The 18,637-nt window shown below is 39.8% G+C and overlaps 3 protein-coding genes across 3 annotated transcripts; 2 read left to right on the forward strand and 1 right to left on the reverse strand.

Annotated features, from left to right (window-relative positions):
* Nucleotides 1-170: 170 nt before the first annotated feature.
* On the forward strand, nucleotides 171-10,899 carry dis3 (DIS3 exosome endoribonuclease and 3'-5' exoribonuclease). The gene is made up of 21 exons (XM_078272619.1): nucleotides 171-504; nucleotides 954-1,111; nucleotides 1,544-1,740; nucleotides 2,040-2,113; nucleotides 2,254-2,421; nucleotides 2,713-2,883; nucleotides 3,116-3,229; nucleotides 3,424-3,561; nucleotides 3,762-3,908; nucleotides 4,598-4,714; nucleotides 4,808-4,909; nucleotides 5,444-5,508; nucleotides 5,716-5,800; nucleotides 5,975-6,102; nucleotides 6,337-6,423; nucleotides 6,548-6,704; nucleotides 7,549-7,763; nucleotides 7,951-8,119; nucleotides 8,319-8,477; nucleotides 8,597-8,719; nucleotides 10,539-10,899. Exons 1-21 carry the CDS (start codon nucleotides 286-288, stop codon nucleotides 10,605-10,607), a joined length of 2,862 nt encoding a protein of 953 aa, XP_078128745.1. The 5' UTR covers nucleotides 171-285; the 3' UTR covers nucleotides 10,608-10,899.
* A 429-nt stretch (nucleotides 10,900-11,328) lies between these two features.
* bora (bora aurora kinase A activator) lies at nucleotides 11,329-15,643 on the reverse strand. Its single transcript, XM_078272620.1, has 12 exons — nucleotides 15,519-15,643; nucleotides 15,089-15,253; nucleotides 14,832-14,938; nucleotides 14,448-14,493; nucleotides 14,256-14,334; nucleotides 14,097-14,141; nucleotides 13,915-13,971; nucleotides 13,548-13,822; nucleotides 13,249-13,411; nucleotides 12,581-13,158; nucleotides 12,295-12,435; nucleotides 11,329-12,098 (listed from the first exon to the last, which is right to left on the reverse strand). The coding sequence occupies exons 2-12, from the start codon at nucleotides 15,236-15,238 to the stop codon at nucleotides 12,078-12,080; spliced, it is 1,662 nt and encodes a 553-aa protein (XP_078128746.1). The 5' UTR covers nucleotides 15,239-15,253; nucleotides 15,519-15,643; the 3' UTR covers nucleotides 11,329-12,077.
* Nucleotides 15,644-15,685: 42 nt separating this feature from the next.
* mzt1 (mitotic spindle organizing protein 1) lies at nucleotides 15,686-18,334 on the forward strand. The gene is made up of 3 exons (XM_078272621.1): nucleotides 15,686-15,984; nucleotides 16,166-16,311; nucleotides 17,742-18,334. The coding sequence occupies exons 1-3, from the start codon at nucleotides 15,933-15,935 to the stop codon at nucleotides 17,763-17,765; spliced, it is 222 nt and encodes a 73-aa protein (XP_078128747.1). The 5' UTR covers nucleotides 15,686-15,932; the 3' UTR covers nucleotides 17,766-18,334.
* The last annotated feature ends 303 nt before the right edge of the window (nucleotides 18,335-18,637 follow it).

Raw genomic sequence — 18,637 nt, forward strand, 5'->3', positions numbered from 1 at the left:
GACTTTAAAATTGTTTTACATAAAAACCGTAAAATGTCGTTATGACTTTATGCACAACGTGTGTATTATTTTCCAACAAAGTTTCTAAATAGAGATTAACATACACGATTGAAAACGAACACCTGATATCCCACTTCGTGTTCATCAAACCTCTGGTAAGGTTTTGTCGGCCCACTGAGTTAGTTTACACATGGGCAGCTAACTCATGAGCTAACTCTTATGCTTGTCATCAAATGGTAGAATAAAAACATCGGGATTTGATCTTTTGAGGCGTTCAACTTCATCATGTTGAAATCTAAAACCTTTGTGAGGAAGACCCGGTCGGGTGGGGTGATGAAGATAGTGCGCGAGCATTATCTGAGAGATGATATTTGGTGCGGAAGCGAAGTTTGCGCTGAATGCAAACAGGAGTCCACGGTGTTGCAGAGGGACGCATGTATTGAGAGCAACTTGTGCTCTTATCCACATTATGTGATCCCTGACACGAATGTGGTGCTGCATCAGGTAAAAAGCGTCTCCCACTTCCCCTGGATATCTCATTTTATTTGTGCTTAAACAAAAAAGGGCCTTTTGACAGACTTGTAGCCCCAGTTTTTGCTTCATTTATTGTGATAATAATACTACATAATACATCATGTACTATCTCATGCATTATAAGATACTGCAAAAACGGGTGCTGACTTGAATTATTTATGAATGAATAGTACATCATTAGGTTATTGTAAGGGCAATATTTTCCTTTTCACATAGCTGTATAATCTTCGTTGTGTCTTTACATGACTGACATATCAGTATGTTTACCAATTGCAGTGAAGGCCATACTGTACATTTAGGTGATGGTGATTCCTTGATTCTAGTCCATTATAACTTCCCTTTTTTAAATTCGCACACACATACAACCTTTGCACTCCGATTCTCTTTAACCTTATGTTTATAATTTCTGTGTCCTGCAGATTGACGTGTTGGAAGACCCGGTGATTCGTAATGTGATAATCCTTCAGACTGTGCTGCAGGAGGTTCGCCACCGCAGTGCACCAGTCTATAAACGCCTGAAGGACATGATACATGAGAAAGAGAAATTCTTCTATGCTTTTACCAACGAACACCACAGGTACACAAAGACACCACTGACCTTTATACTGCATCACAACATCTTAATTGCACTCCCCTCTTTCAAAACTGCACTCAAACCTACCATTCATTTTATTTTAATTGTTATTGTTGTAGCTGTTTTTATACTGTTATTGCTTTTTCTACTTCTGTCATTGTTTTTATTGTCATGTAAAGTGCCCTTGAGTACATTTTTTTTAAAGCGCTATACAAATAAAATATATTATTATTAGTAGTAATATGTAAAAAGTATAAGTAATCAATGATACACTAACAATAACAATGTACATTGGCCAGTTGCTCATGAAGTTTCTACTCGTATTCATATATAAGACCTTTCTGATGATATACATTTGCTTGTGAAAAGCATGACAGAAGGTTTTCTGTTTTGTCACCTTTACATTTATCCTCCTTATAATTTCTATTTTTCCAGAGAGACATTTATTGAACGCGAACCGGGGGAAAGCGCCAATGACCGTAACGACCGTGCAATCCGTGTGGCGGCACAATGGTACAGCCAGCACCTGAAGACGTCTGAGTCCGACGCAGACGGACTCAAGGTGGTCCTCCTTACCAATGATCAGGGGAACAAGCAAAAGGCAGAGGAGAGTGGCCTGCTGGTGTACAAATGTAGGCGATATTTCTTCAAAGAAAGAATATATTGAGGGGGCACAGTAGCAGTTTGTTTGAAATGAGTTTAAAATGCTCTGCATGGCAAGAATACAGCTCCCAAAAAACATTGTTGTAAAATTCTACCACAACTTGCAGACAGGATTAACAGTCATTCTGATTGAAATACCATCCATGTTTTAGCAAGTAGAAGTCACCTAAAGCCTCCTCACTATTTTCTGTTGGATACTACCATGCTTTCAAACAGCATCAGCTGTATTTACCACTTTGTCACAAGCATTTTTTCTTATACGTTCTAGGTGAGGAGTACATCAAGAGTCTGATAGGGAACCCTGAGCTTGTGGATCGTCTGGCTTTGTCCAATGATGACAAGGTAAACAATTTGTACTATTTAAATATAGAAATAAAAGCTACTTCTGTATGTATAATTTGTATCTGTAGCTCCTGTTTATGCCGCTGCCTTTTCTTTGGGTTTTTCTCCTTCCATTGATCGCTTTTTCTTTTCTCTCTCAGCATGACATCACTAGCAGTAAGGTGTTATTCCCAGAGCACCTCCCTCTGTCCAAGATCCAAGCAGGAATTAAGAGTGGCGCTTTCGTCCAGGGCACCTTTAGGGCCAGCAGGGACAACTATCTGGAGGCCACAGTCTTTGTCCAGGGAGATGGGGAAGAAAGCACAGAGGTGTGTGTGTGTGTGTGTGTGTGTGTGTGTGTGTGTGTGTGTGTGTGTGTGTGTGTGTGTGTGTGTGTGTGTGTGTGTGTGTGTGTGTGTGTGTGTGTGTGTGAGAATGTACAAAGTTTGTCTGAACGATTATCCAGAATCTAGGAATGTAAGACTCTTAGTAGACCTCATCTGGGTTTGGGTGAGAATTTGTCATGTTGACTTTCCAGTTAAAGGTTAATTGACTGTCAAATATAGCTAAGTGCATGCAAATGTTAAAAGCTCTGTACTGTCCCTTCGGCTTGCTTTCAGATTCTCATCCAGGGTCTTCAGAATCTCAACAGAGCAGTGTACCAGGATGTGGTTGCAGTGCAGCTGTTGCCACAGAATCAGTGGGTGGCGCCCTCGTCAGTCGTGTTGCAGGATGAAGGGGCAGCAAAGGACGATAATGAGGAGGAGAAAGAGGAGGACGAGGAGAAAGCGGTGAATTTGTGTTTAACTGAAAGGAAGAGTTGTTAGACTGGCTGAGGAGGTGTATGCTATTTCTCATAGTCTTCTAGTCGGAATGCAATTCATTAGGGTTTTTACTGGTGTGTGTGGACAGTATCTGGGTGCTGTGCTACACACAAAGAGACTTGCAATTGATAGCAACCCCAGTTTGGCCTTTGTAGCTTCAGTATCTTAATGGCCTCTGTGTTCCTGTGTGTCTGAGCAGTTGAGGATATCAGCAGCTGAAGCAGCCAGGAAGCCCACAGGCAAAGTAGTGGGAATAATCAAAAGGAACTGGAGGCCATTTTGTGGCATGCTCAATATCTCCCAAATTAAAGAGGTAAGTCTAGACTGTTCTATAATATTACATGTTATACACAGTATATTTTAGCTTGGCTTGAAAATGTGAAGCTGTCCTCAAAATTGGTATGCATGCTTTACTTAAACGAATACATCTCTGTATACTTCACAAACTGTCTAGCACTTCCTTGTCCCTCAGCATTGACCATCTCTTTTCTCTTCTTTTTCGTACAGTCAACCCGCCATCTTTTCACCCCGGCAGACCGCCGTATCCCACGCATTCGCATTGAAACGCGTCAGGCATCCACACTGGCAGGCCAGAGGATCATGGTGGCCATCGATGGCTGGCCCAAACACTCCAGATATCCGAATGTGAGTTGGAACCTCGTCAGACTGTCAAATCTTTGGAACTTAGATATCCTACATCTCCACTTGCCAAAGTTTGACACGATTGAATTGTCTATGTTTTCTATATATATATATGAAGCCACACTTCTCTAACATGACACGTAATAACATGCACAAAAAACACAGAGTCTGTCCATCGAGATACATCTTTTCTTCTTTGTTAGGGTCACTTTGTGCGCAGTCTGGGAAATGCAGGGGAGAAGGACACGGAGCAGGAGGTGCTGCTGCTGGAGCATGACGTCCCCCACCAGGACTTTTCTCAGGCTGTGCTCAGTTTCCTTCCCAAGATGCCGTGGACCATCACACCAGAGGTAATGACTGCTTTTTCTTGAGCTACACTGAGCAGTATTCTAGTAACAGTTTGGTTGATAATTTATCAGTGGGTCTCTCGCCCTATGATTTAAAAGCACATATGTATAGGTAGGGCTGGGTACCGAATTCAATACTTTTTAGGCACCAACCGAATTGCCTCTAAAGTATGTAGAATTGAAAAATGCCTCGTCATTTAATACCCAATTTCAATACCTAAGGAGTAAATCTCATCAGCGTCAGTGAGCCAATAAGCATGGAGCATGCTTCTACCAAGATCTAGGAATGTTTGTGATTGGCTGTCTAACGTTACATGTCGTAGAGACACGCAGGAAAAACTCTACGTTACGCACAAAGACGGGGCTCACGTTGTAGGAGCTGAAAAATGAAGAAAAAGATTTGTGCCGTAATGTGTAACGTCATTTCTTTTTGTTTTATAAAATTGGTATCGGAGAAAGTATAGTTTATAGTTTAGGAATCGGTATCAAAGTCACGGTATTTGTATGGAAACGATACCCAGCCGTGTGTGTGTGTGTGTGTGTGTGTGTGTGTGTGTGTGTGTGTGTGTGTGTGTGTGTGTGTGTGTGTGTGTGTGTGTGTGTGTGTGTGTGTGTGTGTGTGTGTGTGTGTGTGTGTGTGTGTGTGTGTGTGTGTGTGTGTGTGTGTATTAATGTGGATGTTTGTGGACCAGGACATGGCGAGGAGAGAGGACCTGAGGAATCTGACAGTGTGCAGTGTGGATCCTCCGGGATGTACAGACATTGATGATGCCCTACACTGTAGAGAGCTGGACAATGGAAACCTTGAGGTACACATGCTGGACACATACATTATAAAGTACAGAAATATTTGCATTTTATATTTCATATGAGCCCACAGTATTGAATTAGTTTTTTTGTAGGTGGGCGTCCACATCGCTGATGTCAGTCACTTCATCAGACCTGGCAACGCTATGGACAGAGAGGCTGCGAACCGTGGCACCACTGTCTACTTGTGTGGCAAAGTAAGGAAAAATACACACACACACACACACACACACACACTTGCATCCAAGTGTTTTCACATCAGAATTTGAAAATCCCTATCAACATTAAATTTCACAGCACATTTTATAGTTGGAAGATGTTGTTTAGAGTTTGTGTTTACAATGTAGTAGACAATTTGACACCTTTGCCATGTTTTCAGCTATTTGACTCAGATTTTTTGCATGCCGGCACAGTCCACCATTATGGGCCAGATTGCAGCTTAATTACACTAACGTCTCTTTTCACGATTCCATTCATCTTTTAGCTCTGAATGTATGCCCTCTGGAGGTGCCAAACACACTTGTTGACAGCATTGAGTGTTTATAAAATCTATTTATGTATCCAGTCCAGGTTTTTGGGAAGGAATATTTGGGTTATATGGAAATGTTGGATATTGTGACTAACTAATATGCTTTCCATGACCACTATAGTTGATTTTAGAATTCTGTTGATCTGTAAAAGGATAGCTTGACTCCAAAAAACTAACATTATTTTAATGATGTGTCCATCAGAGGATAGATATGGTTCCTGAGCTGCTCAGCTCCAATCTTTGTTCTCTACGCTCCAATGTGGAAAGGTGAGGACAAAACATACATACACACATACATACATAATAATCAATAACATAAATGCGCCTTCTTTTAAAAAGATATTTCTGAAAATAAATAGATCATAGTTGTTTTTTTTTTTGCCATTGCAGCTAATTGATTTTAACTGAATGTAGTTGAAATGTTTGTCTCTTTATTATTATTATTTTTTTATTATTTTTTTTAATTTTTACCAGGCTGGCCTTCTCATGTATCTGGGAGATGAACCACGAGGCTGAAATTCTTAAGACCCAGTTTACAAAAAGTGTCATTAACTCCAAGGTATGGTACCAACACACAATGTACCATAACAGAAAATATACTCAATGTTTTTGAAGTGATGTGTGAATCAAATGCACTGCAAGTGATACTGCTTTCATTATCTACTGTAAGACACAAAATTATAGGGTCAAGATATTTTCAAGCATATTTTTTTTATATTTCCTTGTTCTACAGGCATCTTTGACCTACGCTGAGGCCCAAATGAGGATTGATGACACCACCAAGAATGATGATATCACCAAGAGTCTGCGAGGTCTCAACAAACTTGCCAAAATCCTCAAGAGGCAGAGAATAGAGAAAGGGTAAGCACTTAGAGTTAGGTATAGTAGAGGCAGAAGAATATATATTTACAAAATGTAGAATGGTACATTCTAATGGTGTGGGCAGAAAATGCTATTGGTTTGATTTTTCTTTTGGTCTATACATGGCTCATTTGCCTCCAACATCAGGAACTCAGGAATTTAGTTACCGCTATATATTGAAGCTGGCTGTATTGAACATGAATTGTGTTTTATGTTGCATTTGATATCCTTTAGGGCGCTGACGCTGTCATCCTTAGAGGTCCGTTTCCACATAGACAGTGAAACCCACGACCCCATTGACCTCCAGACAAAAGAACTCATGTAGGTAACTTCAAGGAGGATTCTGAAGAATCCTTTTTGAAACCATTTTCTCCACAAAAGCTCTTTTTATTTTTTTGCAGTGTGTTTTGGACAGATGTAAATAAATCCATCTCTTGGTTTTTAGGGAGACAAACTCCATGGTAGAGGAGTTCATGTTGCTGGCCAACATTTCAGTTGCCCAGAAGATTTACGACGAATTTCCGGACTGTGCCATGCTGAGGAAACATCCAGCACCACCTCCATCGAACTACGACATCCTGCTCAAGGCTGCAAAGTCCAAGGTGAGAAAAATGCAGAAAATGTGCTCTGGTTTTCAAGTTATATGCTTGCTTCTTGAGCTACTTTAATCAATTTACCTGGTTATGAATTGAGGATGTCCATTAATTGGCAATAGCTTTAAATAGCCAAAATGTGGTGGGCTTGTGAGATGGCTAGGGTGGCGGCATTTGAAAAGATGTCGCACAAACGTTTCGCCAGATCGGATGTCTACACTGAAAAATGGGGAAGATACTTGAGCTTTCTGGAGGGCTCCTAAGAAGCTTTGTGCTGGGGAGAGACGTGTATGATTTATGGTGTTGTCATTTATACATATGTTTATTTGGTTTGTAGTGTGTCTATTTTTTTGTTATTATTTCGTTGTATGGTCTTAAATATTGTAGCGACTGTTTCATCTTTTCTTAATTGTTGTCTGGGTGGTGATGACGGGGGGGGGTATTTTCATGTTGCAAATTGTATGTTTTGTGTGTTAAATAAATAAAAAATTGTTGATCACAAAAAAATATCCAAAATGTGAGCTTAATCACATTTAAATCACGTTTCCCAACCCTTGAATCGCTGCCCACATCTCTGTTCAATGACTTAAACAGAAGTGAATGAAAATCACAATATGGTCTGCTTATCAGGCGACATTTAAGGGGGAACTTTTTTATGAACTATTTTATGCTTTTTAACAATCTCTTGTGGCAAATGTCAGAAGTCAAGGTTGCTGCAAACAGACAAGTTGCTTTACAGCTGGGCAGTACCGTTTTTGTTTTCGTGGCCTCCATAAATAAAAACAACCACACTCATGATTTCTACTATAAATACATTTGAAGGTGTCAACACGTTGTTTCCCTTTCTCCCCAGGATGTTGAGATCCACACAGATACGGCCAAGGCACTGGCTGACTCCCTTGACGTGGCCAGAGTGGATGGCTTCCCGTACTTTAACACGCTCCTGCGCATCTTGGCCACTCGCTGCATGATGCAGGCTGTCTATTTTTGTTCTGGCATGGACAGCGATTTCCACCACTACGGCCTTGCTTCACCCATTTATACACACTTCACATCACCTATTAGGAGGTATGAAAACAGATGTTCTACACAGCTTGACTAAATATGTTGGGTCGGGCCTTTTTATAACGTGCACAATTGACAAAATAACACAGCACCATTCTTTCTAACCTCCTTATGTCATCCATATTCTTCCCTTTTTCTCTCCATCTAAACCTCCTCCCCCTCCACCCTGTTCATCTGCGCTTCTGCACAGGTACGCAGATATTATAGTACACCGCCTGCTGGCAGTGGCCATAGCAGCAGACAGCACCTACCCAGATTTGATGGACAAACAAAAGCAGTCAGCTCTCGCCAACAACCTCAACTACAGACATAAAATGTCTCAGTATGCACAGAGAGCATCTGTGGCCTTCCACACACAGGTAAACACACATGGACACACTAGGTTGATTTCACATTTAAAAAAAAAAACACTTTCCTGAACCATCATGATAAAGAATCAGCATAATGTCCTTTTTTAACCCCATGAACACTTGAGTAAAGGAGAATCAAACAGACGCCACGCTATAAGACTTAAGTCACTGCACATTCATGCTTTTAATGCAAATGATTTCTTTCCAGTTGTTCTTCAAGAGCCGGGGCATACTGAACGAAGAGGGATTCGTTCTGTTTGTGAGGAAGAACGCAATCATCATACTCATCCCAAAGTTTGGCCTGGAGGGAACGGTGTTCTTTGACGCCAAAGACAAGGCGGGCCCAAAACTTGTTTTTGATGAAGAGGTATAAACACAAGTTTATTTATTTTTATTTTTATTTTTTTTATATAGCTGGTTAGATCAACACTGATAACCTAAAACCATCAGAGGATGCTGTGCTTAAAAGATCTCTTCTGTGTTTAGGGTCCCACTCTGAAAGTAGAGCAGCACACCTTCCGCATATTTGACAAGGTGAAGGTCACCATCAGCCTGGACGCCTCCAATATTCAGCACCAGAAGATCCGCATGTCTCTGATCGACCCTGTGGTAAGGGCTCACTAAACTGAACATGGGTTTCACTATCAAACGACCAGTGGTACACACTAATGGCTACATACAGTTGTTCAAAATAATAGCAGTCCAACATCACTAACCTCATAAATCAATTTTTTTTGGAAGAAGTGATATTTCTACATGGCAAATAATTTACTAGTAAGTGTTGTAGAGTCATAGAAAACCAACAGACCCAACCGTCATGACATGCATGCTGCTCATTCTGTGTAATTGAATCTGTAATTGAAAGGGGCATGTTCAAAATAATAGCAGTGTTGTGTTCAATTAGTGAGGTGATTGATTCTGTGAAGAAACTAGTGTCAATTATGGCCCATATTTAAGGAAGGAAGGAAGGAAGCAAATGTTGTGCATGCTGGTTATAGTGCATTTCACACTGAAATACTGCGCAAAATGGGTCGTTCCAGACATTGCTCTGAGGAGCAGTGGACTTTGATTAAAAAGTTTATTGGAGAGGGCAAAAACATATACAGAAAATTATAGGCTGCTCAGCCAAAATGATTTCAAATGCCTTGAAATGGCATTCAAAGCATGAACGACGTGGGAAAAAACGGTCAACTACCATTCGAATGGATCGAAGAATGGCCAAAATGGCAAAGGCTCAACCAATGATCAGCTCCAGGAAAATCAAAGAAGACTTAAAGTCACCTGTGAGTACTGTTACGATCAGAAGAAGGCTATGTGAAGCAAAGCTATCAGCTAGAAGCCCCCGCAAAGTCCCATTGCTGAAAAAAAGACATGTACTGAATAGGTTGAAATTTGCCAAAGGACACATTGACTGGCCAAAGGAGAAATGGGGCAACATTCTGGGGACTGATGAGAGCAAAATTGTTCTTTTTGGGTCTAGGGGCCGCAGACAGTTTGTTCAACGACCCCCATGCACTGAATTCATGCCACAGTACACTGTGAAGACAGTAAAGCATGGTGGTGCAAAAATCATGTTATGGGGATGTTTCTCATACTGTGGTGTTGGGCCTATTTATCGCATACCAGGGATCATGGATCAGTTTCAATACATCAAAATACTTGAAGAGGTCATGTTGCCTTATGCTGAAGAGGAAATGCCTTTGAAATGGGTCTTTCAACAAGACAATGACCCAAAACACACTAGTAAGGGAGCAAAGTCTTGGTTCCAGATGAACAAGATTGATGTTATGGAGTGGCCAGCCCAATCCCCAGACCTCAATCCCATAGAAACCTTGTGGGGTGACATCAAAAATGCTGTTATTGAGGCAAAACCCAGTAATGCAGAGGAATTGTGGAATGTAGTTCAATGGTCCTGGGCTGGAATAGCTGTTCACAGGTGCCAGAAGTTGGTCGACTCCATGCAACACAGATGTGAAGCAGTTCTCAGAAATAATGGTTATGCAACTAAATATTAGTGCAGTGATTCGAAGTAAAGCAAACCCTTGAGACATTTTTCAGTTTATACAGTAAATGTTTGAGTTTATAAAGAAAAATGCAAATACTATTTTTTTTGAAAAGCCTAACATTCGTTTTTCTTCACTTTCTTTAAAGGTATAACACAAACTTGATCAATTTTGGTCATGTTTTGATTTGGAATTGAATGTGCAGTGTTCCCAATGCAATGATATTATGGAATTAAAAGCTATTCGAAGGATTTTGATAATTATTCACTTTTTTAAATCACACTTATTTTGAACACAACTGTACATCTGTTAGTTCAAGAGATGTTTCCTCTCAACCAGCAGTATTTAGGTTTGATTAAGAAAGTCCTAATAGAAGAATGTGTTCAATTTACTTAAAACTACCAGTTACTTGTCTTTTATTTCAGATTCCTGGTGTGAGTGTTCCAGCCCCAGAGGTTGAACCACAGGCCAAGAAACCGAAACTGGACCGCTGACGCAGGAAGCAGTACAGCAATTCACCTGAACCACCAGCTGATCCTTCACATCAAGAAGTCGTAAAAGTCTATGAAAGAACCAGTTTGGACACAATTACCTGTTTTATTTTGAGCAAGTGTGCTCATTTTAATAAATCTAGCACCGTGAAGCTACACTGCTCCAACACCACTCTGCTCTTTTTATATATGAAACACTTGTTGGTACATAGACGAGGACAGCGATCATAAATGCAGTGAAACTTGTCAACAATGTATCAGGTAATTCAATTAAAGTGTTTCCTTTTTTTATTAATTTGTTTGTGTGTTATGTAAGCCCAGCGTGAATCTTGAGCTGTAAAAGTACTTTTGAAAAACATAGCTTATAAAACTGACAGAAACAAGTCGTTGTCCAGTCTTGTTTGCTAGCCCTGATCTACAAAATGAATTACATTTTAAGTATTCTACATTAAATGATTCAGTCGTCATCATCAAAAGCCTATAATTTTGAAAAAGTATATACTGTATATTCTCAACTATTTAAATTCTTACCACATTTAGAACAGAATTGTGAATCCCAATCTCAAGAATTGTCGCAATACAATTACATTGAGTGATATGTTATTCAATTATTGGGAGCTCGACCCCAAATAGGTCTTATTTCTGGACCATAAAGTCAAAATACATAGAATACATTGTAGAAACGCCAAACTCAAAAAAAAAAATAGTCTTCACAAGCCAGGCAAAGAATTCAAGTTAATTTAATGTGACAGCGATCCAGCCCATGCTTTTAAGTATATCAAATAAAATAAAAATGGCTCAATCTGCTTTTAATTCGCTAGTGGCATCATTGATTGTGTCTTATTCAGGAATATATTAATATTCAACAAACCATCCACAAGTAACCTGAATTTTAACAATTGTTATTCATTCAAAAAACAAAAAGCTATCAAACAAAAAACCTCATGATACACTGTTTTATAAAAAGATAAATACAGTACAAATGTGATGTCATCTGAAAGTCAATCTATCGGGTCGATCACGTCGGCACCAAATAAAATTGAAAAGCATCAATACAGCATCAAAAGGAGGTTATTGTTGTGCAAGTTTGATACAGAATTGACTCTCTCCCCCCCCATCACACCAGTATAGAATACTGGGTCCAAAAGAACTGTTGAATTATAATTATAGCTTTTATGTGTCTTACAGTGGGACTAAGAGTCTTTCTCCCTTCTAACCTGTGATTAAAAAACATACTATGGTAAAGCATTTGCTTTCAGTCTGACAACTTGAACTTCAAACCTTAAAAAGAACTAATAACCACTTGTGAAACCCCTCAGCTCATACTGCATTAAACAGTTAATTAAACCCTAACCAAATTAATGCAACATAAATGCTTCAAAACATAGTGTACATGTTGTATTTGATTGCAAAATAATCATCTTTAAGCTTCCACTGGAAGAGGCGTCCCTTTAAATGCATCTATCAGATGGCTCAGTGGTGAGGATAAAATGCCTGGAAAACAAACTTCATTTTAGTAAAATTAAAAAGTAACTAAAAGACACTTATAACTCCTTGCAGCATGCACAACATTGTTAGTGAAGTCTGTAAGGTAATTCCAGTAGTGTATTTTAGTGCTGATACTGCATTAGATCTAAAGGCGCAAACTCACGTATCCACAAGCCTGTTTGTGTGTCAAGGCTTAACTTACCTTTACTTTAGTGTGCCGAGTGAGTTGGAAATCTTCTTCTGCCAGGTTTGAACTTAAGGACTCTTTGCTGTGACAGTCGGCGCTGAGGCCATCTATAAGACTGGCGGTGCCTGCTGAGGTAGTGTTGTACCCACTGTCCACCTGAACATACACAAAAAGCAATCTGTTACAAATATTTAATAAGACAAACAAGACATGATTCATACATGAGTAAGTTAAACATACAGTGAAATAAGAAAAGAACAAAGCAGCTCTTAGTTCTCTGAATGAAATGGATCACACAAACCTGCATGCTGGAATCACAGCGTATGCTGCTTCCCTCTGCCAGGAGAGATAAAAACATACGAGAGCTTTCTGTTGCTGACACATTGCCCATACGAGAGCTGGTCAGCTGTCCCGAAAGCCCTTCCCCTTCCTCCTCTTCATCCTCCAACCTTCCTTCTATCTCTGTCTCCTTGCCTTCCTCCATTTTCACAGGTTCCATAGGATCCAGGGTAACTCTCTCAGTGTCAGTGAGGTGAGCGCCGCGGGCCAGGGGTGAAGATGGATCTAGCTCCATAGGAGGGAGAGAAGAGGAGGACGAAGAGGGGGATGAGAAGGGGAGTTGGTCCTCAGCCTCCAGATTGTCTTGGAACTTAGGGTTGAGGATTGGGGAGATGAGGGGAGGGGAGGCCCAGCAGCGGACTCTGGGCCGGGGCTTGGGTCTGGCATTGTGATGGGGCTCATTGTGGCAATGGAGCTGGCGTGGGGAGCAGCTACGAATGGGAGAGCAACCCTCGACAAATGGACTCTCATTGAAGGGACTGACATTTATGTCCAGGGGAACACCATGTGGAGTCAAATTGCTCAGCTGCTTCCTCTCAGCTAAAGAAAGAACACAGATTCAAATTCAGTTGGAAGAGAATGTTTTCAGATATTACACATTTTGCTACGAGTTACAAAACAAATACCTACCTGAGCATATGGGTGTGCGTGATGCATGTGCAACAATAGGAGAAATTGTGGGGGAGGCCAGGCCAGCAGGAGACGACCGATCAGGAACCAGAGGACTGGTGATGCTGCCGAGGCTGCAGTCCCGGAAGCAGCCATGTCGGATGGGACTGGACGAGAACTGACCCTATAGTTAAAACAATGCAAATACATTTTTGTTTAACAGTGTCAGTGTTACTTCAACTCAAGTAAACAGTTTGGGCGGTAAAATTGACATACCAAGAGTATGTCGAAATAATCAACCCGTACACGTCTCCACTCACCGTAGAGGGAGTCGGAGCCAACGCGCCACAGGACAAAGGGGAGGAAAAGATAGACAATATAGCGTCTCCCTCTGCAACCTGTCCGAAAGCTCCCTCTCCTCGGTTTAGAGAAAGCCTCTCGTTCCTGGCATGGCTTCTCTCTGGGCTTGGTGGGCTGGAGCTGTCAGAGCTGCTGTAAGTGCCCTGGCCATCAAGGAAGAGTTTTCGTCTTAAGGAGGAGGAACTGAGACTCTCCTGGACAGCATCACATGCTTCCTCGTAGTGGTAATAATCCCCTGAGGATGGGGAAGAAACAGACAGAAACAATGATGATGACTTGATGGTAAAAATACTGATTTGATTGTGCAGGCATTTATTAGAGGCTTACCTAGTACTTTCTCCAAATCAAAAGCCAAAGGTAACGAAAGAGTTGTCTGACAAGCAACTGTAAAAATAAATAAAAAACATAAGACAGATACAAAAACAAGTTAGTAGATAGAGCAGGAAAGAAGAAGAGATGGGCACTGTTTGTAGAAAGTTAAGTCAAACAATCTCAAAGAAGACACCAACCTGAGACTTTTTCTGGCTCCTCTACAATCATTGCAGACTTAGAACCTACAAGTGCGAAGACACAATACAGTAACATGAACATGAAATGCTTATATAATGTACAAAACCAAATACAGGGCATAACGTTAGAAAGTAATATAAACAATAAGATAAACATACTTTTCATATACATCTGAGGGCCTTTACGGGTGTCTGGTGCTGCCCAGGGCGAGGGCACGATGGCTCCTTTGGTGAAAAACTTTATTGGGAGACAGACAAATGGCTTAATTACAAAATAAAATCAATAAACCATCAATATATTAACTTCTCTATCAATAAACAATATGATTAGGTTTTATTAGAGTCACACACCTGCTCAATAGCATTCTGACGCTTTTCCTCAATGTCAGAATCCATCCTAGATGTTTGGTAGAAAAAAGATTTGTTACTTAAACTTAGGTATATTGTTTGAGATTGCCAGAAAAACACAGTGATGGGCCTTTTGCCAGAAATGTTCAAGTGGCAATAAAAAGTATTAATTGGAGTGCTGTCCTAATTGCCTTTATATATATCACTTAAACTCCCTGCCTTCTTTAACATGCTCTCTGCATTTAATATCAGGATGGGCTCTGCATTTGTTTTTTACCCGCCATTAAGCAATTTCATAGATGTCACAATGTCATTCTTATAACCTACATATAGGTTACTCTACTACTACTACTACTACTACTACTACTACTGTGTTTCAGTACATACCTTGTCTGGCTGAGGTAAAAAGACTGTCGCTGGATCTCCTCTGGGTCTATGTGCACTGGGAGAAGACAGGCCATTTCGTCAATAGACCAGTTAAACTTGGGTGGAGTCTGAGGGAGAGACAGATGAGGAATTAAATAAAAAAAACTTCATATCAGCAAAGCAAAACGTGTTGACATAATGCAACATGTAGTAATTTGCAGGTAGAGATATGACACATAGTAGTAGGTGTAAAAGTTTTGAGGTGTGTTCAAACGTACAGCTTTACAAGGCTTGGACTTGAAGACAGATGGGCTTGGCACCAGGGGTTCCCGAAGGTGGTGGTAGTCATTGGGACTTTCAAAGGGGTTCCTTATTGACGGCCTGCCTGGAGTCTCTGGAGTGATCTGTAGCTCAACATGGTCCCCCATTTTAGCTGAAATATTCTAGTCAGCATAAAGGAAAAGGGCTTTTCAGACATAAAATTGACAAGGCATAATCCACTCGAGTGCATTTAATTTAGTCATTTGTTTAAGTTTGGTACGTTTACGTTAGCTACGGTAACGTTACGTTCCCTGTTTCTATAGCGTTAAGTAACGTTAGCCTTAACGTTACATTCTGCCCTCTTTCTTAACACAACACTTTACTTAAAATAAGAAAGGTACATTTAAATATTAGCAAGCTATATAACGTTCTGCCGTTGGTACTTACAACTATTAATGAGTCCGTACTTTGAACATACAGCTAAAAACAATCTTCAATCGGCAAACAATCAGCAGCGAGAGGGTTCAAACGTTTATTTCAATTTCGCCATAAGACCCGTTGGCCAATAGAATATTTGCAGGAAGTTCTAGGGAACCAATCAAGGATGCAAGTCGTCACTTCCTCTTCCGGTTTCGTGTGAGTTAGCTAGCTTAGCAGGCAAGGTAGCTAACAAGCTGCTAATAGTGTCCCTTTATGATTGTGCGTGTGATATATTTTGAGATTGTATCTAAAATGAAAATGAAACGTTTAATGTCTGGCTGAACTGTAAAAAAAAATCTCGTATCGCGTTAGCGACCCCTTCAAGTGAAATTTGTTAGCCACCTGCTAGCAAGCGTTGGCTAATTATATTCAGTTTACATCATGGCAAGTGCAGCAAATACAAACCTAAACGCAGTCCGGGAGACTATGGACGGTAAATATATATTTAATGAACATGCAGCATGTATGTATTTGTAAATTTTTTTTTCTTTTTCTTCTGCTAACTCCTTTTGTTTGTAATCGTGTTAAACTTAATAACAAATTGCAAAGGACCTGTCTTGTCACTAGATAATGATTTGGTAACTAGTTTAACTTCACCTTCTTCCTCCCAACAGTGTTGCTGGAGATCTCCAGGTTGCTGAACACAGGTTTGGACATGGAGTCTCTGTCCATATGTGTGAGACTGTGTGAGCAGGGCATCAACCCAGAAGCTTTGTCTGCAGTCATCAAAGAACTGCGTAAAGCTTCTGAAACCCTCAAGGTACCGAAACAGGCTCCCAAAAAGCTAACTTTTTCATATTGTATTGAAGAATTATGTTTGTGGAGTAGGGTAAATCCAGTTTACCAACATTCTTGTTATTCATGTTAATACTTATTGGGCAACAAGATATGCCCTTTGTCCTTCTCCCAGGAGTATTTGTAATTGTTGCGAGGTCATTCAGCTCTTTGAAATCTGAGATTACAGAGTTGAACTTAAATAAATAAATACATGTTCCTTGTTTCATTAAATGTTTTACATTGTAGTAGAAAATGCATCTCTGTCTCAACCTCACCTGTAGAGCGATGACCACATATTTTTTTCCTTTTGGTTGCTAGGATATTTTGTGAAGATTACAACGTCGAACCAACAGTTTAAAGCTTCCTCAATTTACAATAATATAACTGAGGATAAAAGCAGAATCCCCTCACATTTTAGAATCTGTTACCAGTGTGTTGTTTGGTATTTTTATTGAATACATTACTTACTTAGGTTATATGATATACAATAAGATAGTATTAAAATCATGCATTTTCTGTTGATCAGCTAATCAATTATTCAACCAATAGTTTCAGCACTTATTCAGATGTTCATTTGATATCAATACAACAGCCTCCACATGCACTGAAAACTAGTATAGTGTCAGATAGAGTTGAGATGACTGCAGCTCATGGTTTCTGGTATCACAACATAGATCTTCTGAAATGGAAAACTGTTAACAAAGCCATTAGATGTGAGTGTTTCCGGTGACATGGGACAGGGTTGGGTGATATGTTAATATAATGAGACAATAAAAAATGTGTCTGTCCGTCAGACATTCTGCCATGCCATTATTAGTGGTCGATTATCCAAAAAAATAGACAATTTCCGACTATTTTATCCATAAACAGATTGTTGATTTTCCAGAAAAGGTTGGCTATTATAAACACACAATATACAATGGCACAAACATTGCAGTTGTCTATCTCCCTCTCCTAACATGGTATCATTTTTCTCAACTTTTGTTCAGTTTGGACTGTTGAATTTGGCCACCTTTTTCATATCACCATCTGTCAATGTTTTCCATGAGTATATGCACTTTTAAAACAATCTGTTTTCGTGCTAAACAAAATGGCAAGTTAGTATTTGTAATATGGGGCTTAACATCTTCTGAATGACTAAATCATGAGTGAAATACTTCTGTAACTATTGAGGACAACTGGTAATAGGAAAATGTCTTGTCATCCAGGCAAAAGGGAAAGTTGTCATAACAGAGTCTAAAAAATAAGTAAAATATTCACATATTTCAGAATTGTGTCCTGTGCACATGTAGCTCGCTCATAAAGCAGGTGTGATTATTATAATAAAGTGCACGATATAGTGATCTGATCTCCTAATTAATCGGGATAAAACATCACTACTTTTTATATATATATAAATATTTTTTCTTTCAGGCTTCTGAAAACTGCACTAACTGAAGTTGCAGACTGATCACCTCAGTTTGAACTTTAATAGGATCATGCCCCGTTCGTGGATCTGTACCTACCATGGGCTCTCCAACCAATCAGACCTGCATGTGCGTTGTCACCGCTGTCCTCTGCGCCTCCTCTGTGACTGACTGTTCCTGTCCTGTGCTTTTGACTTGTGTTTGAGGTTTTGTGTGGAGGTATCAACCTCAGTCCTCTTCCTAAACACAAGTCTTCTGGCAAGGGGGCATGCTCAGCCGTTCAGCCTCAGATTTGCTTGCAAATTTCTCCTTTTTGTAAAGTGGAAGTTCATAGTGGTATTAGCATTGACATCCTGCCTTAATTTAAGAGCATTCTTCAAATTTCTGATAGTCGATTTGTTTTGCACTTTTCATGAGGAAATGTTTTTTATGATGTTTTGAAATATCTCATTTGTTATGAATTGTTTTTAATTTTTTGTAAGCATAATGCTTATTTTCAGCTTAATCCTTTTGGCATTTACATTGTCCATGTAACCATTAATGATGGAACAAAGTCTAAATTAAAATGTTAGTCAACGGCCACAAGGTGGTGTTGTGTCATTGTTATTCTTATCTGAGGCATAGGTATCTAACTGTGCAAGTGATTTTATCAGGTACTTTTTAAATCACATTTTCCCTTTTTATTTACCATGGCTTGCTGTCTTTTTCTATGTCGTCTTGATCCCATTGCAGAACATAGCAAAGTATTTTTCCCGAGTGATATAATTCTTACACTCCAAATACGACCTGACGTTTTTTTTGAAGGATTTTACAAAGGAAATTATGTTTCCGGTCACACTAGGTGAAAGGGACAATGATACAAACACAGACCAGGCAGGGGTGATCACATCAACATGTACAAAA

This window comes from Sander vitreus, chromosome 17 (genome assembly GCF_031162955.1).
Source record: "Sander vitreus isolate 19-12246 chromosome 17, sanVit1, whole genome shotgun sequence".
Taxonomy (NCBI): Eukaryota; Metazoa; Chordata; class Actinopteri; order Perciformes; family Percidae; genus Sander; species Sander vitreus.